The 27,262-nt window shown below is 33.3% G+C and overlaps 2 protein-coding genes and 1 pseudogene across 4 annotated transcripts in view; 2 read left to right on the top strand and 1 right to left on the bottom strand.

Annotated features, from left to right (window-relative positions):
* The window catches only part of LOC124946434 (inositol-trisphosphate 3-kinase homolog), a 9,984-nt gene extending 142 nt beyond the window's left edge, over positions 1 to 9,842 (top strand). Inside the window, exons 1-6 of one of the 3 annotated variants that reach the window (XM_047487134.1) lie at positions 1 to 734; positions 836 to 1,026; positions 7,354 to 7,644; positions 7,731 to 7,939; positions 8,223 to 8,694; positions 8,767 to 9,840. The exon at positions 1 to 734 is cut by the window's left edge and continues 139 nt beyond it. In XM_047487134.1, coding sequence (XP_047343090.1) covers positions 910 to 1,026; positions 7,354 to 7,644; positions 7,731 to 7,939; positions 8,223 to 8,694; positions 8,767 to 8,970 — 1,293 coding nt within the window. In that variant the 5' untranslated portion in view covers positions 1 to 734; positions 836 to 909 and the 3' untranslated portion in view covers positions 8,971 to 9,840. Of the gene's footprint in view, positions 1,027 to 7,337; positions 7,645 to 7,730; positions 7,940 to 8,222; positions 8,695 to 8,766 lie in introns of all 3 variants that reach the window. The other 2 variants (XM_047487135.1, XM_047487133.1) reach the window with 2 other exon arrangements.
* Positions 9,843 to 10,085: 243 nt separating this feature from the next.
* LOC124946446 (gamma-tubulin complex component 5) lies at positions 10,086 to 15,675 on the top strand. The gene is given in 15 exon segments (XM_047487164.1): positions 10,086 to 10,277; positions 10,387 to 10,818; positions 10,884 to 11,146; positions 11,216 to 11,387; positions 11,451 to 11,667; positions 11,724 to 12,024; positions 12,108 to 12,304; positions 12,373 to 12,682; positions 12,746 to 12,965; positions 13,043 to 13,331; positions 13,410 to 13,610; positions 13,690 to 13,721; positions 13,723 to 13,773; positions 14,553 to 14,712; positions 14,816 to 15,675. Coding segments are annotated over 15 exon segments (2,964 nt in total). The 5' UTR covers positions 10,086 to 10,205; the 3' UTR covers positions 14,863 to 15,675.
* Positions 15,676 to 17,306: 1,631 nt separating this feature from the next.
* Positions 17,307 to 25,431, bottom strand: LOC124957824 (annotated as a pseudogene).
* Positions 25,432 to 27,262: the final 1,831 nt, after the last annotated feature.

The following is a 27,262-nucleotide window of genomic DNA, read 5'->3' as shown; positions in this document are numbered from 1 at the left end:
AGTTTTTTTTTATTAAAAATCATGATAAATATATTCATGCATATTAAACAAACATATATCTTTAATTGCAACGTTCGAAAAATAAAGGCACTTTCTTCGAAATAAAGGATGCAGGGGGCTGTGACCTGAATAATCATCGACTCTCGTGCACTATTCAACGCGAGTGTGTGAAACGTATCTACGCAAGTCTGGCGGCGGCTTGACGCCGCTATTCGACGTCGGTACTCGACGCTTCGTCGCAAAAAAGAAGCGAGCCGATAAAATTACTCTTGTGCTTCCTTGGGCAGTCAGTATATCGCGAAACATCGAGAAAGGTGTTTGGTGTATTTCACTCCAGCGATTCATCATCTTTCTCTTTCTCTTTTATATACACGTTGCTTGAACTTTCTTGTAATAGAGAATAAATAAAAAATTAACGTGCAATTTAAATTTTCAAAATATAAATAAAATTCATTGAAGAAGATTAAAAAAAGTCAAACCAAAGAAAAAAAAAAATAAATTTATCTTTAGTACGACCAATCAAATCGTATCCCCCGATTGATATTCTTGCATCCTCATTGGTTGAAGGACGCAACAGTCGCTTTCTCTTTTTTGACTGATTTTCATTTCTACGGCGCGTACGCAAGTTTTTCTTATGGTGTTTTCTTTCTACATCTGTCTCAACACATATAAAAGAACAACAAGTGATAACCTTCTGAATATAATTTACTTTAATGTCTAGAGGTACTTGAGAGGTTAGCTTGATTTTTAACTTTATTCTATGTATATCGATGATTCGTAAGTCATGTGCGTGTCTATTTCATATCTATAAGTGATGCTTTATACTTGCATATAGAAAGTGTGTGCATAATTTGAAAAGAAGGAAAAAGAAGGAAAATAAAGAGATAGGAGTGTAGAAAAAAAGGAATAATGTCAAGTAGCGTGTGCCACGCGCCCCTACCAACGCGAATGGAAACATTTACCACGAGACTTTGTTTGCGTGCTGTCGATCAGTATGAGCGGCTTCTGCAGGCTCACTTCAACAAGGTATGCAAACCTATTTGATGAGAATAAGATTGTTATCTTGAACCATTAATCTTTGCTTCTACGTTTATATTTATTGATCTAAACCTACCAGTTATGTCAATTATTTGTACATTATTAATATACTATTAATACAATCTTATATAAACAAGCATGAGATAATTTAAAGCTATAAATTATATGTTTAAAAATTTCTCAATATTTCAATATTTTTCTTCTATGTAATACATATCTTCGAACCAAAATTGTGGGTGTGGCTTTCAGCGAACTAGAAACACCTCATTTTATTCAACCTCCACGATATCTTTGTTTTCATTTCCCAGATAACAATTCTGCTTCTGATAAAAGAATGATAAAACGAGAAAGAGTCTGTTCTGATATTTTAAATTTGAAATCTAGGAAAATACTTGCTTTGTAGAACTCTGAACTATATTATAATATTTTATATATAACTTTTTTGCTATTAGGTAAGATCTTTATAAACCAGTTTATACTTTATATAAACATGCTACTACTTTATAGTCAAAGAATGAAACTTTGAATGAAACAAGAAAATTGTGTACGTAAACAAAATAAATAATAGAACATCGTTAAAAGTACATCATTCAGATTGCAACGAGTAAATACATTTATGATTATCAATTAGATCTATAAGAGATATATTTTCAAAAATCTTTTTTGTACTTTGAATATTCATTCTATATAGAATCATTGTAAAATGATTGTCCTCACGTAGGCAACATTTAAGAGAGGAGTATGATGATATCTCCTGTCTATGAATAAAAGAGATGAGTATCGTGCATAACGTAGAGCGTCAATGCTGACGTCGGCATAAAGAGTTCATGCCCTCGTTGATTCGTGAAACTACCCGCTTTCCAACGGAAGATCATTGACCCGTTATACGTATACTCGTTACACCGCTCTCTGCTCTCTCGCTTCGTGATACTATTTAATCTCGTGGTCGAGCAAGCTTGTAATGTGGGTTTCAACGAAACTTGACCGACATTTACGTCATTGCTTTTATCCGGTGTAGTTCTCTCTCTCTTTCTCTCTTTCTCTCTTTCTCTCTCTCTCTCTCTCTCTCTTTCTCTCTCTTCTATCTTTTTTCAAAATTTTAATATCGTGACTCATCTTCATGGATTTTTGTTGAAATTGATTGGAAACATGCCAGAAAATAAATGATCAATCAATTTTCATCTTAATATATATAGGTTAGCTCGTTACTTCATAACGTATTTACCCTCAAGTGAGTGTACTCTGTAAATCGTCGGAAAGTTATAAATAATTCATTTTCTCTACATATTATCAATCACGAGAATGCAAATATATTAAAAAAAAACGTTTACGAAGAAAAAGATAAATGAATGCATAAAAAGAAACGATAGAATGCTTTATTTCTTTCTTTTTCTTTGTTTTTATAATTCCTTTTCTAAAAAGAAGAAAGAGAAAGAGAGAGAGAGAGATTTAATTTTTTTATTTTAATAAAAATCATCGAATTTCAATCACTGAACTTAAAAGAAAGAATATCTTAGAAAAGGTATCGTAACAAACACACACATACATACATGGTTGTATAACTGAAAGAAAAAAGAAGTAAAAAATTGTCGCATTTTGTTTAGAATTTGAAATTCGCGGATCGACTTTAATGATCAATTCAAGGTTAAAATTGTAATTCATTTATTTTTGATAATTAAAAATATTCAAACAAAGAAAGATCGTGTGATTTTTTTATTGTACCTATAACGAAATGCGAGAAGATCGTTAAAATCTATTGAAGGTCGAAAGAAACGATATCCTCCTTTTCTTTCTCCCTCTCTTTTCCTCTTTATTCCCCTATCCATTTACGGTAACTTCGCAATCCCGACTCATAATAATGAAGCCTCTCAAGTTTGAAGCATTAATCATCATGTTCAAATAGAGAAATTTACTAAAATTGGAATGGATCGGTTTGGCTTTTCAAATGGTCAGTTAAGTGACGATTAAGTAATTTACTTTTTTGTTTTGTTTATGTCCAAAGATAAGTAAAAAATGTAGTAATTGACCTACGATGTACCCAGTTAGCATTAATGTCCTTTCTGATTAATGTAATGATTTATCGTTGACAATCTTTTAATTTTTACCTTTTTCTCCCCTTTGTTTTAATGTCTCTTTCCATAATCGCAATATGTACAAGATGACAAAATACAATTAGATGAAATTAAAATCTAACAATAGCTCTCTCTCTCTCTCTCTCTCTCTCTCTCTCTCTCTCTCATACGAGATAATATGAGTACAAGGAAGGTTTGTGTAATATCGAAACGAGATCGTTACAGTATTCATGTCACGGTAACTTTGCTTGATCCCAGAGTCATTGTTACCGTCATTCCGTTCATTTTCTTATGATCATAATTACCTTGATTAGAAAGAGAAAGGTATAATGTCTAACTCATAACAATATTTTCCTATTTTTTTAAACATTCATAAGAATAAAAATGATAATAACTTCATTGGTAAGTACGAATTTTGATTAAAGTTTATGTAATAATTATTTGAGGATTACGTCGAATATTATTATTATTATTGTTATTATTATTATCTCAAAAAAAAATCAGTAAATTGACGAAGATAAATTCATCGAACAAATCTAATAGAATGTAAAGTGTCATTGGACGGTATGAAAACATCACTGACGTTTTTTACCATTGATAATAATGCATCACGGTCGTTTAACTTTTTTATTCGATCGTTTGGCACGTAAATCGATACACGTGTGCAAGGCTTAGGTCGTTGTCATCGTTGTGTCGTTACAATAAAGCTTCATCGATGGGAATTCTATTGTGAAATTTGACGTGAAAGATCATCAAAAGGGAAGGAGGAAAGAAAGAAAGAAAGAGAGAGAACAAAAAAGCAATGATTTCGTGTATACGTTATGAGTTTATTCAAATTAGGGCGCGAACTTTGAATTTATTTGACGGTTGACGTAAACGAGATCGTAGCTAAGAGATCGTTATCGATTGCATACACATACATATGCAAGGACGGAAACGAAAGAATCGAAGAAATCGTTTTGTTTATAATTCTTTCTAAAGAGTTTTGAGAGAGGAGGGAGGGGAGAGAGAGAGAAAGAAATGTTATTCGATTTCGCAAATACCTTACGTACATAGTAATAGCTGAAGAATTTGCAATCGCTTTTTGACCTCGATGCTATCTACTTATCTTACGTTATTCTATTGAAAGAGAAGACCGTTGTATCTGTTGGTCAAACGTAATTTGCTAATTCAATTTCCTCGTGCCCTCTAGGTTTCTTTACCTTGTAAAATAGAATTAGAATGAGTGACGCGTCGCAATTCATTGAATTCCGTGATACACCCGGTCTCCTTCCCGCCTGTTCTTCATTTAAAATGCGGTTTTAACTATGAAAACGTGGTGACCATTATAACGAACATCGATAATAACTTATGCTATATATGTACGAATATCAATACTCTCTTTTACCACATAGTCTATCCTTGCCATTTAAGATGGAGAACAAACAAGTACTGTATACAAGATATCTACGTTATAAAATAATAACAAAGCTATAAAAATTGATGGCATCGCAATCATTGAACGTGTATTTGTCATCTTCATTTGTCGTCTTCGTCAACGATTTCAACTTCGTAACATCGAACGAAAATATTCGATTAGATAAAGCAAAATATACAAACCTTTCTTTTCTTTTAATATACTTATATAAACGTTTTATTATATAAATATAACTTATATTTATATAATAATAATATTTTTTAAAATAATATTTTATATAATAATATACATATTTTATTATATAAATATAATAAATTATATTTTTTGTTATATAGTTTATCAAATTTTAAATTTATATAACTTATTTCTTAGTAGTTTTTAATTATATATATATAGATGTCTTTTGTAAATGGATGATATATAATATATATATATTTTTTAAAGTTATTATTATATTATTATATAATTATAAAATGTTGATATATAAAATATAAATTTAAAAGTTGACAAAATATATAATTCTTAAAATGCTAAGATAACATAAAATTATTATCCTTCAAGGATAAATATAGTACTTATCTTTCTTATTTGCCATAATAGAAAAATATTTTGTAAATAATCCAAGAATCTCAACATGAATTTTATTTTAAAAATGAAAAATATCACTTATAATTACCGGCTTATATAGATCTTGGGAATTATAAATTGCGTTCTTTTTCTATAACGCGTGTCAGTAAACGAGATCATTAGAGACTATACATAAGTCACGTTATTGTGAAAGAGAGAAAAAGAGAGAGAGAGAGAGAGAGAGAGAGAGAGAGAGAGAGAGAGAGAGAGAGAATTGATTACTTTATTACCATTAAAAGTGCCACGCGCGCTTTTACCTAGAAAATGTACTCATGATATATTATGCGTTATTTCTCCCGTTACATATACTTTGACATCTTTGTAAAGTGTCTCCGCGCTCCTGCGTTTTAACACGTTTATTCTTACTGTTATGCAATAAATTTTTGATATAGGAAGATAACGCAAAAACGTTGTTTGTACTCACTGTTCATTTCTATTGGAAGTATTAATTCTTGATATAACATTTTCTCTTTCTCTCTTTTTTTTCTATAATACGATAAGATCGACATCGAATATCGATACAGATAGTGATCGTATGTAATCCTACTTTTAGTGTTAGATATACTAATAACTTCGGTACTTTAGATTCAATCAATTATAATTCTGTTTTAAATAAACATGTTTTCCTATCGATTTGGGATTTTAAAGTATCAATGTTGCTCTTTTAAATGCACTATGTAACTTTATTCTGCTCGGGAAATAACTTCAAAAAACAGTAGTTTGTCCCATTTTTTAGAAGAAGCACATTAGACGCTATATTCTTTTTAACTTTCAGTTAAAGAAATATTTTATTGAATTTGCGGAAATGATTTATTTCGTTTTAAGTGAAGATGTTGTCATCCATAAAACGTGCAAATAGTGGTTTCAAAAGTTTCGAAGTTGGAATTTTGATATTACTGATGCATAACGCAGTGGAATGTCCTACAAATTGGAGAACGAAGAATTTTGTGGACTTTCGAATATGATGTTTATTATGAATTGTTCAAGCTCGGTGAAACGATTATTTCTGAGCGTTATCAGTAATAAGTGATTAATTGTAGTGACGCAAAAGACCTTTTACCGGCAGTGGAACCAGACAAGTGATTCTGCTACACGACAAATAACGCACAACCACATATGACGAAAGAATCCTGGAGATCCTGATTTATCTGGTTTGGGAAATTCTGCCTCATGCAGATTATTCCTGAGATCTTGTCCTATTGAATTATCATCTATCCCGATCATTGCAGCATCACTTAGTAGATTTCTTTATAGAGACTAAATCTTTTAATGTGTTCGAAAAAGCATCATTGATTTTATTGAATCAAAACTATCATCTATTTACTGTAACGGGATTCGTTAGCTGCCCGAAAGATAGGAAAATTGAAAATATGTGGAATTATTGGGATTATTTTGAAAATTAGCATGTTTTTCATGTTTTTTTAAATATCATTTCAGGAAAATCATGTTAAAAAGGTACCAACAAACTTATTTATACACTTAATAATTTCTATAAATTAAGAGAGATGAAATGTTCATTTGCTGTTTGTTAGTTTTCAGTGACCAGTTTGATTCAAGTATGTTTATATATTAATAATAATTTTCTTAACCTTCTATGTTTAAATAAGATCCAGTCTCTTTTTGTTTACGTCTAATAAAAAATTACATATAATGAAAAATGTATATAATATAATTTTTATATTAGTATAATTATATTATAAATATTATATATATTAATTGATACTTTCATTAAGAAAAATTAGCAAAAATATTTAGAAAATGCAGGTATATGAATATATAACTTCAAAATTATATGATATTATAAAGATTAACAAAATTTATTCCTTTTTGTTTGTAACTAACCAAAAATTAAATAATATGAAATTAATAATATATAAGTTTTATATTAGTATAATATTATACTATACTAAGTATAATTTATATTAACTTTTGGTATATAAAATTGTGATACTTATGTGAAGAAAAAATAAAAAAAGTTTTATAAAATGAAAATATATGAGTTTATAACGTTATGTGACTTCAAAGTCATATAACACTATAAACATTTTTTGGCCTTTTTTATTTCTTAGAAAAATGAAAAAAATTAGGGAAATTATTCCCAAGCATTTGATATGTCAAAAAAGGTTAAATATGTATTATAAAAGATGAAACATATGATTTCGACTGAATTAAATTCTTAGTAGGTTTTTCTTGTTACAGTCTTCCAACAAGGAGCAAAGCCGAATAAATCATGATTCTACAACACACAAAGATACACGACGGCAAAAGGATGCATCCTCCAGTAATAGCAATTACAGTGCCTTTCGGCAATGGAGGAGAAGTACTTCCGTTGGTACCAATCGGTCCAACAGTGCTGGACCAAGGAGCGTCAATTCGATCGTCAAATTGCCGAATGATGCGGCTACTATCAAAAAGATGGAACAATTTCCGCTTGTTCTTTCTGATACCACTATGCCTGATGAAGATTTATCTTTGAAGTTTCTTGCATTGGTAAGTATCTAACGTAGACGATGAAAGTAAAAAAGGAATGGATTTATGAATTCTTACTAATTAACATGATTTTGTTTACCTTTTAGAATGCTTTGGATCTTACTGCACCAGCTAGCGACGTATTGCTAAAAAATAGATTGAAATCTTGGTTCCAATTATCTGGACATCCTGATGGTTTTGCACCTGCTGGACCTGGTACAGTATGGAAAAGAAAAAGTGGAGGAAATGAGAATACTGAACGCATTGTATATGAAGCTTTAAGTAAAGATGAAGCATTTCGAGATTGCATTCCTAGGTATGTATATATATATATAACTGATATATACATATAACTAATATAACTAGGTATATAGTTATATAACTAATTAATAAATAATTAATATAACGTCCGATAAATAAAAGCTAATGATCAGTTTTTGCCTTAGTTATTGAATGCGAATAAAAAGAATGGTAGCAATATGTAGGTTTAAGTTGCTTACAATTACAGTAAAATCATTGTGATATCCGAAATTTGTTAATTAAATTAACATTATTATTTTTGTGAACAAATCAATAATCAGTATTATTGCATTATTTAGGTATTACAGGGAGGTCGAGTACAAAGGAGATACATTTATCGAGTTACAGGATTTACTATTTGGTTTTAACGATCCTCACGTGATGGACATTAAAATGGGGACACGAACGTTTTTAGAATCGGAAGTTTCAAAGACTATGGCGAGACCGGATCTATACCAAAAGATGATTGCTGTTGATCTGAATGCACCTACAAAACAGGAACACGAACAACGTGCTGTAACCAAATTACGATATATGCAATTTCGTGAACAACAAAGTTCGACATGTAGTCATGGATTCAGAATTGAAGCTATGAAATTACCTGGGGTACCCCCCATCACAGATCTGAAAAAAGTTAAATCGCATAAAGAGGTGTTAGGTACAATGAAAACGTTTCTTGGAAAGAAAGAGGAAACTCGTAAAAATCTTCTGATTCGTCTTAAGAATTTAAGAACGAAAATCGAAAAATCCAAATATTTTCAAACTCATGAAGTATGTATTTGATCACGTATACCATACGTTGAATTATAATTGATATGTAAATTAACATTGTTTATCTTTTAGATCATCGGTAGCAGTATTTTTATGATTTATGATAACGAAAAAGTTGGAGTTTGGTTAATAGATTTTGCAAAAACTTGCGAACTGCCAGATGGCCTTAAAGTGACACATAGACATCCATGGGAGCAGGGCAATCACGAAGAAGGCTTTCTATTTGGGCTTGATAATCTTATTTCTACGATAGAAGAAGTAAATGTCTCCTTATGAATGATTAACTAAAAAGTGCAAAATTTTCTTTTTTCGCGTATCTACTTTAAATAATTATTTTTTAAATTCTTCTCTGTTATTCTTATTTATTATTTTTCTTATCAAGATCACCTTAACGTACAAAAATAGTGTTTAAAATAGTTATATCCTGAAATATTTAGATAAAATATTTACATTTTCTAATATTTCTCCATTTTTTCTTTTTTCTTTTCCGATGTCGCGCGCGTGTGTGTATGTATGTATGTGTGCATTAATATTTTCTTTTTTTTTCGTAGATGATGGTATTGCATTTTATTACACATTACTTTCTTTACTTTCCATGCTCTTTTATGTATATGTGTGTGTGTGCACGTGCGTGTGTGTAGAAATACATATGCATATATATACATATATGCATACATGTATATGTAAGAATTATCTTTATTAAATAAATAGCAGCAAGTACGCAAGATTTAAATCTGAAAATACTATACAATTTGCGTCAAGTATACAGTGTAATCTTAGAATCTTGATAGTATTTTGTATTGCATGATTTTTATATACATGTTTAAAATAATTGTCTCGTTTTTAAAGTATTATGTTCTACGTTATATTTGTAGCTTTTCATAGCTGCATTAAAATTAAATTACATTGTATACTATAATTGAAATACATATACCATTGTCTTTGAAAGATCCGTGATAGTCTTATTTAGAGTTAATAAATATTCTTAAATATATTAATTTAACATATATTACCATTTTCACTGTTAGAAATCATAAATCATCATTGGATTAATTGAACACTAAATGTTAGTATAATTTATTTATACCTGATAGATAAGTAATAAATTATATTGGCATTATATTTCATGAGTTTATATATTCTTATTATATTTTCCTTTTTTATCTCATACATACAATTTTAATTATGTACATTTATTTATGTATAAACTAATATATTATAATTATGTATTTAAATAAAAGAATATTGCCAAAAAGAATACATTTGAAGCTAATATATTAAAACAGTTACTAAGATACACAGACAGTTACTTATATTAGAATTAAGTTAGATTAGAAAAACATATGACTTTATTACTTTTATGCGTGATACAAAAAATATTTACCGCCAAAATGTCTGAATGACGACGTCAGCGCCACATGACCGTAAAAGGCTTGTTTACTTGCAATGTTCTGTTTATTTCTCTTTAATGAGGGAATAATTAATCCATTTAAATGCGACAATCGTAAATAATGGGAACAAAAATCTTGAAGGATATACAAAGTGATATAAAACTTTTGATCACGGTGATAACTGATTTCGAAGTAGGTTATATTAGATTTTATGATTTTTATTATACTAGACTTTTTTTTTAAATAACTCCAAAATTGTTCCTCGTCAATATGAATTTCTTTCATTCTTTTCCAATTATAGGAAGATGAAGAAGGATTTCAAATTTGCGAACGTTTTGCTGTTTCCAACATTAAACATCATCAATATCTTTCGGTTAACAGTCATGCAACGAAACAATCTATCAACAATATTATTACCAAATTATCCATATATGGGAAATTTAAAGAGGCTAAAAAGTTTCAAGAACTCGTTGATTTCTTTCTAACTAGTTTTGATTTCGACCATCATCCGCAGTATGACTTGCAATGGTCTTTGCTGGCTTTGTTATTAGATTTATCATCTGATATCGACAAAGCAGATTTGAATAATTTAAAATCCTATCAAGGAGAATTTAATTCTAATGTCACTATTGCAAGTGAAAAAGATGCTATTCAAGAGATCGATTGGGCACATTATTTGAAAGAAGGAGAAGAAGATTTCTTTTGTGATTTTAAGAATGACGAAAGTAGCGATGTAAGCGTTTAATATAGTAGACATTTGTCTTTGATATCTTAATTCATAGATTTACCTGTATGTAGGAGTGGTCAGACGATGCAGAAGTACCAAATCTTTCTTGTGTTCCCTTTGAAACAACTCTGACAACTGTAGATGGTATATTATCTGCAGAATCAATAGGTGATGCTAAATATGGGTCTGATATAGTAATGCAGTCATTAATAAAAGAAGTTGAATCAAGAAAATGGTTGATGTCAAATGTCCAAAATACATGGTGGAACGAATCGATAATTTATAAATATCCTGTTAACAGCAAATATCCTGATGCACATTTTTGTCAAATTTGGTAATTTCTTTGCAGACCTTAGCATGTTATGTAATGCAATATTTCCAAGTAATCTAATGTATTAAACAGGCATGAAACAGTTTATAAGGATTTATCTGATGTTATTCTACTTAATGAATACCAAGTGTGTAAAGAAATATTGTGGATGTTCCATGTTCAGACACAGATGACTATATTTAAGCAAGAAAATGAATTTTTATTTCACATTCGTCCTAATGTATCTATACCAAGTTTAACTACTGTAAGTGTTCAAGAAATTATATGGCAATATAAATACAATTATTTTTATAAATTATTCTTACAGGTTGCTTTTCAAAATATGTTATCTCCATTTTGTGAATATTTGTCTATGATACACGATATAGAACAATTCGACAAAGAATTATTGAGTACAGATACAAGTTACATAGGATATAAAAAACCACCATTTATATACGAAGCATATAATGCTGCGATCAAAGAAAAGCTCTTAAGTTTTAGAATGGAGATTATAAACATAGAGAAAGATATTACAGCACAAGGTATAAGTAATGTTATGTATTATATTTACATTTATTAATTACTGTCATCTTTGCAGCTAGTAGCCAAACGCTTTTGTCTTTATTAGCCCGTCTAAAAAAGCCTTTAAAAAGAATAAAAATATTACACCAAGTTCATAAAATATCTGTATCCAACTGGAAATTATCATCTAATTGGAATTGTGCTTCCAAATTACTTTCAAATTTGCTATTGGAAATAACAAATTCTCACTGTCAAGAGAAGACAAATATATGTGTTAATTTATATTTATCTACTATTCCTGTATATTTGAATATTATTGATACATTATTAGGTGAAGGACGTTTAGAAGATTGGAGAGACGAATTTATAATAGAAAAGTAAAAGATATTAAAATAGTTGTCAGATATTTAATAAAAATTACTTACACACACATACATATATATACACATATACATATTAGAATTTCAGATGAAAAAGTTGCAAAAAATAAAGACCAGTGTGTAAAATTTCTGACAAGACCTTTGGATGATATTTGTTTAAAAGATAATATTATGCACTTACTAATTAACAAGGTACAACATATTGGGCACAGTATTGACTTACTTGTATCGTTAAATCGTATCACGGAAATGTGGAATCAAAAAATGAAATCTGATGGTATGTTCACTTGCAGTAATTAATCTATTTTATTTTTATATTTTATAAATATAATCGTTTTCTTTCAGAAGAGAGAATTTCTCTAAAGGATGAATTTTATACCTTATTATTGTCTGAAATATGCAAATATACAACTCAATCAGAAGAATTAATTGATATTTCACCATCAGAAGTAGATGGAATTTCGTTTATTTCAGAGTATGATGAAGACTTAGAAAAGAATATAATACAACAATTATCAGCAATGAATAATCCGTTTTTAATGAAAGCCTTTAAAGATTATATACCACCAGCTTTATATGGACAAGATATAGTAGATGGTAGCAAGTGTATATCTGTTAACTCTTGTAACAAACGTAGAAACAAATTGTTTAATAGGTACTGTATTATCAAATTTTTATATTTATTCAATCTATATAATAAAAATATATGTGATTATAGATTACAGAAAGTTGCGGAACATGCGTTGCCATTAAAGAAAATTTTAGAAAAAATATTGTCTGAAATTTTAGATTTACGCTACAGTAGTGCAACTAAGTTAGTAAAAAATATAATGATGCAGGAATATAAATTAGAAGCACATTTAAGATTAATGAGATCCGTTTATATGATGGAGGCTGGCCATATTATGAATAAATTTTATCAGATATTATTTCATGAGGTACAGCAGAATTTTATTTATCAATCATTGTTATAACATGATACGAAATATCTAAATTAATAGCATGCTTTTTATAGATAGAAACCAATCAAATGTGGAATAATTCATATTTTTTATCATGCATATTAGAAGAAATACTTTCTCAACAATGGCCAGATTCTAGTTCACATTGGTCTATTATAGTACAAGATGTTAGTACGCATCAAGTGGTACAGGCTGTAGATAGTATAACACTGTATTATGCAACAGGATGGCCCATAAATATTATCTTAAATGAAGACATTCTAATTAAGTATAACGAAATATTTCGATTTCAATTGAAATTAAAGTGGGCCTTATGGACGTTAAATAATTTGAAATTCGTGGGTAAAATATTACATTTCTGATCATAATTAAATTTATATTTACAAAAAATACATATAAATTTAACTTCTTTGCTTTTAGATCTGGAAGGTTTAAAGTCACTACATGCTAAAAACAATATCGAACACTTCCAAATAAGACGTCTTGAAAGTTTACGTTTCTGGTTATTGCATGCTATAGGATCGATTCATGCTTATCTATCAGGACAAGTATTGCAAAGTTTAGGATTCATGTTTGATCAATCTTTAACTCAAGCTGATAGTCTCGATAGAGTTATATCTGGTATAGATTTTTAAAAAAATCTACTGTATGTTACATCTACAATTTTTTATCGTATAACATTATTTTTTTTCTATTTCAGTCCACAGAGAATATTTAGATAAAGTTCACAAGGCATTGTTTGTTAACGGAAGAATTTGAAGATCTAATGACGACTGTTAACAATGTATGTATATTAAGATGGTCATTATTTTGAATCTGATGATGCAATCTCAACATTCAGCTTAAAATAACTAAAAAAAAATCATCTTCAAATTTCATATCTTTATTTTAATATTAAAGTGTGCCAAAGGGTATATATTTTTTTATATTTAAATAGAGATTTTAAATAATTTTAGATATCGTTTATTAAAACAAGCAAAGAAAACAAAAATTTAACTACTAGAAAAATCTCACATGTATTAAGAGTACTTTTTTGCTGAATATTCTTATATTTCACTGTATTATAAACATTTTCCTGGCTCTACTAAAGAAATAGTTATGAAAGGATTTTGAATAATATTCAACAGACAAAATATCCTGAATACATATGAGATTTGTCTAGGAATTAAATTTTTTTCGTTTTTGTTCATCAATATTTATCGATATAAAATATTATTTTGTGAAAAAGATTATTCGGTAAAAAAAGTACTCTTAATATACATGAGATTTTTCCACACAAGAGTTAAATTTCTATGTTTTCTTTCGTTGTTTAATTAAATGATACTTACAAATATTTAAAATCTCTATTTTATTAAAATATAAAAAATTATGCACACTTTAATATTAAGACAAAAGTTTAAAATTTGAAGATGACTATTTTTATTTATTTCGAGTTAAGTTGAGCTTGTGCACTTATCAAAATTTCTGAAGGAACCAAATAACGACCACCCTTGTATACACTTATATACATATATAGATTTGTATTATATATTACATACTAACACAGACACTTATTTAATACAGTTAGTAGAAATGTGTGTTCATATCCGAGGCTGTTGGGACTATAAGAAACTATTACATACTGTAACAGAGTTAAGTTTAATGGAAAACAGTTATATAAAATACCATACATATCTTGCATTGACTTTACATAACACGGTCCAGCATAAAGATGCAGATTATCGTAAGTCTTACGTTTCGTTTTCTGATATATACGTAAAATGACAATTTTATGTATTTTAGATTAATTATTATGCGACTCTTTTTCTATTTTTACCTTTTTACAGTGGTGGGATTAAGTTCAGCCTTTAACTGCAGTATGCCAAGCATATAAAATATTAATGTATCATAAGATTTGTTTATAGATGTCATTCTCTCATCGTCAAAAACTATCGTATAAGTTTTTAAATACATCATTAATGTAATTATGATATCATCTTTCTTCCATTACATATACTTTCGTTTTATGTCAGTCGTCAGATGTAAATTATTTCGGATAGGAAAAAGCAAAGTATTACACTGTATGTACAATGTACAGTGTGGAAAAATTCTTTGGCAAATTTCATTTCAACCTTCTTTCATTACCGATATCCTCTTCTTTTTTACCGCTTATCTATTACAGATAAATTGACGCCGCGACAGCAAATGAACTCCAAGGACGTTTTTGGCGAAAATAATGTTGGCATGGAATTTCAAAGTAATTTGAGTCGTAATTTATTGACGGAGATAGCGTTCCAAACTTTACCACCTTCGGGTATTCCAATTCCGATACCAAAAATGATTCGTAAAAAAGATTGGCAAGTCAATCGGTGAGAATAAATGTGTTTAAACAATTGAATATAAAAAGAAAAAGAAATTACTTTGTTAAATTCCAGTCTCAAGTCAATATTATCCGAACATTTAATCGAATACGAACAAACGTTCTCATACTTACGTTGGTATCTACATGAAGAACATTACGTTACACTTTCCCCCTTCTCTAACGTCTTATCGAGAGCGAAACTAAACAGTATTGTCAACGACACTTTTGAAATTGGTAACTATGTACGTCCAAGAAAAGTATACATTTATATTTTATAACAAGTGCTATGGAAAAATATTGAATTCTGTAGATTGGCTTTGTTTGTCCGAAAAAAACGAGAATTTAAAATAAATCATCGATATTTTTTTATTTCGCATTAATTCATATGATAGTATATATTTACTTTGATTGAATATTTAACTAATTCGATATAAATGGTAGATCGATTGATGTAAAAAAAAGAAAAACAATTTATTATCACGATCGTGGATTATTAATTAAGTAAACGAAAAATAGTGACTTGTGTTGTTAGGATTGACAAATAATTTACTGAATTATTTAAATTAAAATCTTTTAGACTAGTAAGACAATTCTTGCGTGTATTGTCTGCATAAGACAAGAATTGATAAAAAGACGAAAGAGTTATTTACGATTAGTGTGTGCGTGAGATACGCAAAGCGATAGGAAAGGCGGCACATTAAAATGTGCTTCGGGCAAGTATGGTCGGTCTCATATGGGCGGAGCGTATGGTCTGACGAATGACGGTCAATGGTCCGTGCGTAGAAATGGCGCATGCCTTAGGAACGCAACTACGTTTTCTTGATATAGTTATTTGTAATTTTTCTCTCCAAATTATCACGTTTTTAATCGATTATTTCTTCATCATTATTATTATATATCACGATTTGAGAAAAATTATACAATTTGTAATTTTTGTAATTGGCGTAAAAAATTATTAATTATTATACACGTCTGTATATAAAATATAATATATCAGTAAATACCAAACCTATTTATCCATATGCAAAAATTGGTAACAAAATGATATACTTTTTATGTAAAATTTGTAAACAATTTTTGTTAGATTAAATCTGATTAAATCGAAGTATTATGTTGTATCGTTAATGATTAATTTCATACTATAATGTTCTTCTTGTTTTTTAAATACATATATTATTCGAAAAATTAACATTACTTTTAGTAATAATTTTAAATATCGTGAAGCCAAAGAAACATGATTTTTTGTATCGCATATTGGTAACGTCCGGTAATAATCATGGGTAAAGTAGAATGGAAAATTGTTTTCGAATATTCCTACGTAACATCGTTTATGAATAAACTAATCTTGATTATTATAACTTATTCATTTAGTATTACGTCAAACTTTGTAAGGTAAGATTTGAATGAAATCTTTTTTTTTTCAATGCAATATAAGAAAAATATTACTAAACGATTGTATATCTGCAATCAGCAGAGTTGTAGTAAAACAGTACAATGTGTCGATAATGTTACGAACTATCTCTTCCTAATGCACTGAACGTGGTATGATTATTGTTCACTAATACGTCGATTATCTACAATAAATAGAATCGCATTAGCATTTTTACTTACCACATAATTATATTAATAATAAAATGAAATCATATAAGTAAAAAAATCTATGCACACGCAATACGATCGAAGATTTGATACTGTACGGTAACTACTGCATTGTAACACTACAAAAAGGGATTTGATATAATTAGATATTATAAATATGATTACGAAGAAATAAAATCAAAGCGGGCTCTTTGTTAAAGACTGAGTTATGTATTGAATTGTTTAAAACGAATGCAATTTACAAATTAAGCGGTATAATTTATGGAATACCTAATTATAATTCATCTATTATAATAATGGAGAGAAATCTGGAATTATAAATGGAACGTTAATACAATGGATCCGTTTTAGAAGGTCGAACGACTATTGAGCTTATATCTTCGAGTAAAGATTTTATTGAAATATAAGGAATCTGTACCAGACAGAACTAAAATTACTGCTGAATTTGGTACTACTACTGGGGTTCACATATTGTACATACCTGCGTAACCACTGCGTTATTTATTTTTTCTCATGCTTACTTTATAAGTAGTTTGAATGTTTATAAGTACACAAACAATATCGAAGGTACGTGCACAGTCTATTTGAAAATTCTAAATCTAGACAGGAGTTTTTGCTAGACCTGCAGTTGCACTTTTTATGCATAAAGATTTAATGGGGTTTTCTCCTTGCTGATTTCTTTTTTCTTTTCGCTATTTACAATTTTTATCGTCTAAAAGATTTATAATTCAGAGCGCGGATTATTTTTTTTTTCTTTTTTTTTTTCATTTGATATTTACAATTTTTACATGATATCTCTTCAATATACAGTATTTTAAGATTATACAACAATTTTTCCGGTTTTTTTTTCCATTTTCTTTTCTTACCTTGTAATCATTTCACCATCGCAATTTAAATTGCTGGAAAATTGAACTTATCTATACACAACTATCTTCGAATACGAAGGACGTACGAACCTTTACGTAGCTATATGTATAAGCGATTACGTTCGGTAACGCGAGAGCATTTATTCTGTCAATATTTTTGGGCGCGTTTTGCCTTAAGCTGCGAGTAACGATAATTTTTAATTTTACATCTGTACGCGTCAAGTTTTACGCGAAGAAAAAGACAAACAAATAATAGAAAAGGCAAGAAAAGAAAAAAAAAAGGAAAAGGACAAATTATCGACGAGCGATAAATCTTTCTTCAACGGGAATATCATCGTGCACATGACCACAATGCTATATTACGAATGTAAAATTTTTAGTAGTCGTGATGCAATATTTATAATCGATACGTGTCAAAATGGCGCGAATCCACTTTTGATCCCCCTCCCTTCTTTTAATACGAGAAGTTTCAACGACAACGGATATTTAAAACTTTAATTTGTTCGAAGTAGGAACATCTATTTGATAAAATACTCGCGATTCTCATTTACAAATCAAATTGCATATTTTAGAAACTGTTGTAATCTCGAAAATTTTTTTTTTCTTTTTTCTTGTTTATATATATATATATATATATATATATATATATATATATATATATTATATATTTTTCAATACAAATAGGCGCCTAAACGTAAAATTATATAAATTTCCTTCGAGTGAATTCAAAACAAGAAACTTTTATCATTAAAACAAATGCATCGGATGTTATGATAAACTTATTAAACTTCCAAGTCCAATGCAGATGAGCAGCAAATGACGTACAGAAATTCGCTATCCATCAAATGTTCGTTACAACGAACATATATTTTGAATATAGCAATGCACATGAGTGTGTGACTGATCCTCCATCGATACAGTTGCTGCGTATTCTATGCATGTTACCAGCTACTATACTATTACATTCAAAATATACATCCGCCATATAGTACGTTTGACGAACAAAATAACACGTGTCGATGTATGTTTAGTTACTGCTTTCTACATTGCACTTAATTCTCAGTTCTAATTTCACCGATTTAAAAAAAAGAAAAAGCACGGATCTCACGGTAGCGTTTAATCTAATTTTACGATGGAATCTGCCCTAGGAATATATAGTCTTATTATGTTAACGTAACAGATCCCAGATTTATGTATTTCTTTGACTAAGTGCATCTGCAATATGTCCGTTTAAAAAATACAAAACGAGAATCAACTAATACAATGTAACGTAAATGAGAAATAGACGAGAACGTACGATATAAAATTTATTTCCTTCGAAGAACACGTTTTACCAAAACGATATTTAAAAAAGAAAAAAAAAAAAAAAAAAAAAAAAAAAAAAAAAAAAAAAAAAAAAAAAAAAAAAAAAAAAAAAAAAAAAAAAAGAAAAAAAGAAAAAAAATATAGAAAATCCATTTCTAAACGCAAATAAAAACTAATCACGATTAATTATACACAATTGTGTATCATTCAACGCACATTATACTTATGTTTTTTTCTCTCTCTTTTTTTAGAGCAGCTAAATTCTATAAAGCGTTTCAAAACATGCACTGTAGTGCGTATTGTATCATAATAACTCGACGGTGCGCATCATTTCATTAATGTTTTTACTCTCTGCAAATTTGTCGTGCGATCACAATGTCGTTTTTATTTTTCCCTTTTTTATCGATAACGGTGTTGCACGAACATTTATTATTATTTACCATCATACTGCAATTTCACGGACATGCTAACACATACTCTCACACGCATACCTTTCTATAATGGCTAATGTTTCTGCCAGAATTAAAAGAAAATAAAACAAAGAAAAATTCAATGTACAATAACGTAATTACAAAAACCATTTTCGTGATTGTTACAGCGTACGAAGAAGCAAGAGAAAGCATAAATTACGACGTCTCTCGATTTATTAATTTCTATTATTAAACGTCTCTTAACGCAACCGTGAGTTTATACAATTAAATCGTTAAAAAGTAAGTTTTTTTTTAATCGCTCGACGACGATGAGGTCGATAACGATTTACGCAGACACATAATAATCGATGTGTGAAAATAATTTATGTATTTACAGCGATTTAATACATCAAGGGAAGTATGCTGTCCTTCCTTTTTTTTCATAGAAAGGTTAATAAATGTCGCTTTTGGGATCGCTCTCGCGAAAAAATTCCCTTTTCCGTCTTACACTCTCTAATGTAACCGTTTTAAGATTCACGGTAACGTCCGTTATGAAGACTTGATCGGCAACCGATTTTCTCGCATGCCAATACTCCGTACCGGGACTCGACAAAGGAACGTACTCTCGGAACCTCTGTAATTTCAGTTTGTTTGATGCTCGTCGCATTAGTCTTATTATTATTATTACTGTTGTTGTTGTTATTGTTATTATTAATGTTGTTATCATGACTATGATGGCCATTGACTATTGCGGTTAACCTATTGTTATTCGTGTAGGAATCCGTAGGACTCGGTGATTTGTGACCGTTCGCATCTACTGTCGTGGAATTGCTAGTCTTTTCTTGGTTTTTGTTCGGGTAAATGCCTCTTTTCACTGGTTGATCCAGAGGTGTGTCCCAGTGTAGGAGATAGCGAAGCGGTTTGATGGAGATACGAGGTAAGAGGGTGGTGGACCATGAGGTACGTCTGCGTTCCGGTCGTTTCTTGTCTTGTACCGGCGGGGCCAATGTCGTTGGCATCTGGCTGGTAATGGCTCCTTCGGTGTGGATTTCACGCTCGAGGATGATGTCTTCTACCGTTTACTTTGTGTCCCTAAAAAGAGACGATGCATAACAATGATCTCGCTTAAAAAAAAAAAAAAAAAAAAGAAGTATTCTTCTTTTCTTTCTTTACCTGGAAATATGCCATAATTAAATTTAATTGTTAATGTACAATTTTGAAGAATCCGAGAGTTTTGCAAAATTTTGACATAGAATCCTTACATGATAAGACGACGGTGAATTGCTTTTAATGGCAACAAACGTGGTATTTTATATTCGGTGGCGGACTACTACTACGTGCCACTGCTTGGACTGCTCGTAGTAATTGTAACGCCGATTGTTTCCAGACTCCTTACTGAGAACCTCAGCTTTTCTCTTGGTACCAGCTGGTTCTCTCCTTGGAAGTAAGGTTATTCAACGCTATACTGTTTCGAGCTGTCCGAGTCAACACTGAACGTTGATGCCAATAACTCAGGTGGTGTAGGAGATTCTTGTCCGTCTAACGAACTGGGTAACGTGTCCTCATCGGGAGTGACATGATTCAAATGCGGGGCAGATGTGCTACCCTCGTTGACTCTCGTCCTGACTATCTTCTCCTACTCTTTCATCTCCACCAGGTTCTTCGACAACCACGAGATTGGCCAATACTTGCTCCTTTATGAGGAGAGACATAACAAAAATTATTACTTCCCGCGAAAAATTATACTTGACGCGAATTAAATCTGATCGTAAAGAAAAAAAAATCGTTTCATCTAACGATTTGGAAACAAAAAATAAAAATTCTTACATTGTATCTTGTATCCCTTCGCCTTGGCCTTCTCGTAGATACATCTCCGCTTTTTAAACTTTCCTCGTACAATTCGATCAGCCTCACGTCTAAAATATTTTCCTCTGGTTCCCATGTATTATACCTACGGACAGTGTATGACAAAATTAGTATAACGATAAAAATGAACTCTTCAGAAAATTTCTTTCATGACGTTCATGATCCACTTACTTTTTACTCCATCCCTTCCATTTAACAAAATATTCCACCTTTCCCTAAAACATAAGAAATAAGTATATCGATTATGGTAATCGATTCGGACGAGAGTAATGAAAATCACGAGCCGTTGATTATAAAATCTGGATAGAGCAATATTCATGATAAATAATAAATTCAACATTACAACAAATTACAGTTCTTACGGTTCGTAAGCGCATCGATACATTGTAAAGAATCAACCAATCGAAAAATTAAACGAATCTTATAAACTTCTCAATTAGATGAATCAGGGTGTTTCGTTTTTTTTTTTTTTCAAACATTCGAAAAGTTTCATTGCGACAAGAAGATGAGACGCAATTTGAATTACCTTCGATGGACTTTCGCTTGCTTTTGGAAAGTTTCCTTTTCTCTATCTCTGTTTTTGTCTCGCTCATTGTCAGTCGACAGTCGTTTGTCTGAATAAAAAAGAAAAAAAAAAGAAGGTTTGTTCATACGACGACCATGTAATTTGGAAGGAGGCTAGGCTACGACGATGCGGACATAAGAGTTATTGACGATGAAAGATACAGAAAAAAAATAGAAAGAGCGAAGAAAACGAATGAAGAGAGAGTGGAGGGATCCGAAGAGAGGAGGTACGAGACGTCGGAAGGAATGTTAACGAGGGAAAAAAGACGGTGAAGGTAAAGAAAAGAAAAAGAAAACGAAAAAAAAAATGACGTGTACGTCGCGTGCGAGCGCGGAAATCATCGAGTGGCCGCCCTCAGAAGCAAGGAATAAGGAAAACTATCGCGCAGCGCGAACACTTCACTTACCCGCCTTTCCCTCTTCTTCGTGTATCCGCTCGGCGGCGTAAACCCTGTCACCGAGATCCATGACACCTATGTACTGTTCGTGGTCACTGTGTCGTCGTCTTCGTCCTCAACGGAGAGGCGATGCACTTTGACGACGGTTTTGTACACCGTCCACGATCGCCGATCATACGCACCAGTGACACTAATACGTTAAAAAAATGGTGTCGCTGCAAACACACAGATTGTAGGCAGCGGAACGCGTGGTACCATAGAATCACGCACCAGAAAAACAGACGTATCCACACTGACACACACGGACGAACGTGTGCACGAAAAGAGAAAACACGTAACGCGCAGAGAAGTTTCACGCGCGTAACGAATAAATCTCATCGTTCGAGAGATTTCTCGCTACCAGTTGTACGTAATACTCGACGACGATGACAACGGTAAAGAAGAAATATGGATGATAGCGACATCGAGATGCACCAAATTTATTTCTTTCACAGTCTAGGGATATCCTGGGATCAAATGTGTAGTGATAAAAAACTGCAATTGGGACGATTAAAATAATGCGCTTCAACACGGGAACAATTAAGAAAACAGGTTTTAAAATGGTTCCCGAAAACATTTCATACGTTAGAAACATTTTTCTTCACGACGGTCGATTGTCGTATGTAAGAAGTGGTATGTATCGACGCGTTCCGTTCGGTGTACAACCGCGATTACTACGAGGGCACTATTCAGCATTGCACAATGTTTTTCGCACTGGTCGTGTGTATCACGGCTACTAAGAGAGCGGTATGGTAAATGGTAGTGGCGGTGGCAATGGCGATGGCGGTTGCGGTGGAGGTGTGGTGGGTGGCAGCGGCGGCAATTGGTGATGGCGACCGAACGACAGTTCACGGTTGGCCCGCTATTACAACGGCGTGCTGCCACAGCGACCGATGTTTTTCGAAATGTCCGATAGTTCCGGTAAGACCGGCGGAGACGAGCGGGATGACTACGCGCACGTCTCATCGAGAAGCGAATTTAAACGCGGTAAATCGTGCCTTTTGATGAGTTACTTGTGTCACTTTGAAGATTCACTTGTATAGTTCGGTATAAAATTATTTTGGTCTTTAGTTCTGTTTTTCTTTTTCTTAATTGACGTAACAACTTTCGTTATTCCGTGCACCGAAGCTCCTTTCACTATCTCTCGCAAACTGCTGGCTGAAGACTCACGTTATTTTCCGGATTCGAACGGTAAAAACGTTTTTATTCCATACTTGTATGTTTTCGTCTTGCTCTTCTCTCCGTTGTCGATGTCGTTATTACTTGTTTCATTCGTAATCTGTTACTGTTACTGGCGCTGTCGCCACCGCTGCCGCGGTTGTCGCGCCGCCGACCGCTACTACTGCTGCTGCTGCTGCTCCCCTTCGGGCGAGATCGGGGTTCGTGAGCGTCAGCAATTTTCCCTTCGCTCGTAAAACCAAACATGGCCGTCGCATGGATATACGCTGATCGAACGCGTCTCAGACGGTCAGGAAAATTGAGTGTCTATCGGAGATTGGTCGATCGATGGATAATCGAACAATGGATCAAAGATAGTTCGACAATATCCGTGATCACAGAATAGCGAGTATGAGTGCGGAAAACTGGAGCGTCCAACTTGGACCGTCTACACATTCTGCGGACGAGGCCGACTAGAGCCGAAGTCTACCGAACTCCCCTCAAAAGCGTAATGGACTCGCCCGAGTCGCTTTTGGTTGCGGGGTAGGGGAAAGAGAGAGTGAAGAGAGAGAGAGAGAGAGAGAGAGAGAGACAACCTGAAGTAAAGGAAAGGGCAGGAGAAGTGTCTGAACGGTAGTGATGCGTAAAAGATGCCGCGTAAGAGAGAAAGAGGAGAGAGAAGTAGGAGGCAAAGAGGAAAGACAGTAGACGTGGTGGGGTTAGAAAGAGAGAGAGGGAGAACAGTAGAAAGAAAAGAAGGACAGAGCGTGCGCGCACGGTTGAACGATCACGATGGGGAGAGGAAAAAGAAGAGAAAAGCAAGAGCAATGGAGGTAGAAAGAAAAGAAAGACAGCGTGAGCAGAAGCACCGTCCTCGGAACAAGAAAGCCTCTTGCTCGCTCTATCGCTCGTTCGTTCGCTCGCTTGCCTGCCTGTCTGCCTGCTAGCCAGCCAGCCAGCTCGACAGCTCCGAGTCCCCTTCTGCTTTCTATATATGTGTGCGTGCTCGTGATGTGCGAGGTGTGGTCGGATGCAACGTTGCCACGTCCGTTTCGTCGATAACACCGTACCAAATGTCACTGGCGCACCACCGGTAAAACGAAGCGTCTCTATAAGCGCCTTTCTTCTCGCGATCTCTCGATTTTTCTAACGAATTGATCGGTAGGAAGCGTATTTCCTCTCTTCTTTTTTCGCTTCCTCTTCCTCCTCCACCTCTTCTAGCTCTTTCTCACGATCGATCGGCTAACTTTCTTATCTGTCGTGTAACAAAAATTACAATACAGACGACAGTGCAATACGTCGTCCTCTCTCTCTCTCTCTCTCTCTTTCTCTCTCTCTCTCTCTCTCTCTCTCTCTCTCTCCTGTTTCGAAGAGTTCTCGACGATCCGACAACGTCGCGCGTCTTTTACGACGTTCTGTCACATACTACGCACACGTACATATATCTACAAAGAGAGAGAGAGAGAGACAGATAAAGAGGAAGAGGTAGGGGGAGAGAAAGAGAGATACACAGTCACAACGTCGGCAATATACACACGCACGCGCGCTTCTACGGGAAAACGTAAAATCCTCCCTTCCTTCCTCTTTTTGAGGTTCGAAGGTAAACCTTATATAAATGCGTCACACACAAGGATGAAACGAAGAAAATATAAGACGAGAGAAACACGCAGCAAGCACGGTACGATACGAACTCTTTCGGCGAAAGCGATGTACCTTACTATACGCGACGAGAAACCACACGCAGAGAGAAAGGGAGGGGAGAGAAAGACGGAGAGAGAAACTACATACGTTAACGAGCGGGAGACGATCCTCTCTCCGCAGAAAACGCGTTCAACTTAGACGGATCCCGAAACGAAAATGTCCTCTTTCCTCTCCTGTATTCGTACCATATAGACAAACCGGACACACGCGCACACTGCAAATACGTGTATTTGGTTCGATGGAGGGGGTAGAGTGCGAAAGAGATGGAAATATGATATTTAGTAGTAGTTGCATGACGTGAACGTGCTGAAAGCGCGGGGGGAGGAATATGCTTCGTCCTTCGACGTAAATACAGCGAGATAAAAAGAAGTAGGAGAACTATACGCAATTGGTTGATCTTGGGAGGCGCCACCGACACCATGAGTCGACTAACGACCGTTGACCAATCACCGTCGACGTACGGCCCACTAGGTTTCCCCACGTAAGCCCGAGAGGGCGGGTACAAGAAGGACGATCGGACGATCGTATTTAGTCAGCTCGCTGGTTCTCTCGCGCGCCTTTACTCCCACTACTTCGTACTCTTCCTCATCTACTTCCTCCTCCTCTTCTTACCGGCATCCTGCCTCGATCTCCCCTCTTCTCTATTCTCACTCCATCCATCTCTCTCTCTGCCTGCTGCTGCTGCTCTCTCTCTCTCTCTCTCTCTCTCTCTCTCTCTCTCTCTCTCTCTCTCTCTCTCTCTTTCTCCACATCACACTCTTCTCTTACAATTCTTTATTCCCCTCGCGCGTGCAAGAAAGTCGTATGGCATTGCGCTACCGGTCGCTTCTCTTCTCTCGTGTTCGTCACCATTCCGATACACATGTGTGTGTGTGTATGTTGATGAGTATGTATGTGTATGTAATGTATGTATGTATGTATGTATGTATATATGTATGTATTTATGTATGTATGTATGTATGTATATATATATATTAGTATATTTTTTTCTATGCGTTGAATTATACGCACTAGTCGAAAATGGAAGAGCACATGGAGGCTTGAAGCGAGACGGAGATAGATAAACGTGCATGCGTCGTATCGGCTTACGTGCAGGCGGAAAACGCGCGCGCGCACATATTCTCTTTCTCTTGCTGGCCTTCGGTCCCCTTTCCCGTAATACGCATGGGGATTAGAGGGAGAGTATCGGGGCGGGGAAGTACATCACACCACCACTACTCTCGATGGCTATTGAAATATTCTTGATCCTGGCTGAAGAGCGCTAGTAGAGTAATGCTACGATGCCGCGTCTTTCTCTCTCTCCCTCTCGTTTTTCTTTCTTTCTCTTTTTCTCTCTCTGCATATAACCACTAACGCTAGGCCGGAACTATCTTTTCTCTCCCCACCTTATTACCCCCACTCTTCTTTTTTCCCCTTCTGGTTCTCTCTCTCTCTCTCTTTTCTCTTTACTTCTCGTGCTCGGAAAGTCTCGACTTTTCTCTCTTACTCTTTTTAGTTCTCGCAGCCGCGTTCGTCGCTCTTCGCCCCTCTCCTTCACTGCTCCCATGCTAACCATTTCGTACCTCCGCCACCACCACCACACCACTACATCGTTCTCTCGCGTTGCCCTTCTACGGACATCGCTATTCACACACACATACCAAAGTGCATCATGTACGGATAATGTACTCCCTCTTTTCCTTCCGCCGTACCTTTGCAAACTTCTTTAAACCACCAATTTGGTTTCACGATTTCTTTCCACTTTCTTTATCCTTCTTCATTTTCTGACCACTTGCGATTTATCTTTACTTACTCCTATGTTAGTTCTGTTGAAACTTCCCTTTGTCAGCAAAATGCATAGGTATGTATAACTCATGATAATGTTGGAAATGTGTTACTTCCATTCGAATTCTTTGTCCTCGATTGTTTTATCACGGATGCCAGAGATTTCAGCGGTTGAATGCGGAGAAAGTGTTTATTGGCTGGCTAATTTTGCATAAATCAATACTGTTCACCTAATATGCTTCGTAATTTTTTCATCGGGGGT

Source organism: Vespa velutina, chromosome 2 (genome assembly GCF_912470025.1).
Source record: "Vespa velutina chromosome 2, iVesVel2.1, whole genome shotgun sequence".
In the NCBI taxonomy this organism is placed as follows: Eukaryota; Metazoa; Arthropoda; class Insecta; order Hymenoptera; family Vespidae; genus Vespa; species Vespa velutina.
The sequence above is the reverse complement of the archived record's forward strand: the minus strand, read 5'-3'. Positions and strand labels throughout refer to the sequence as shown.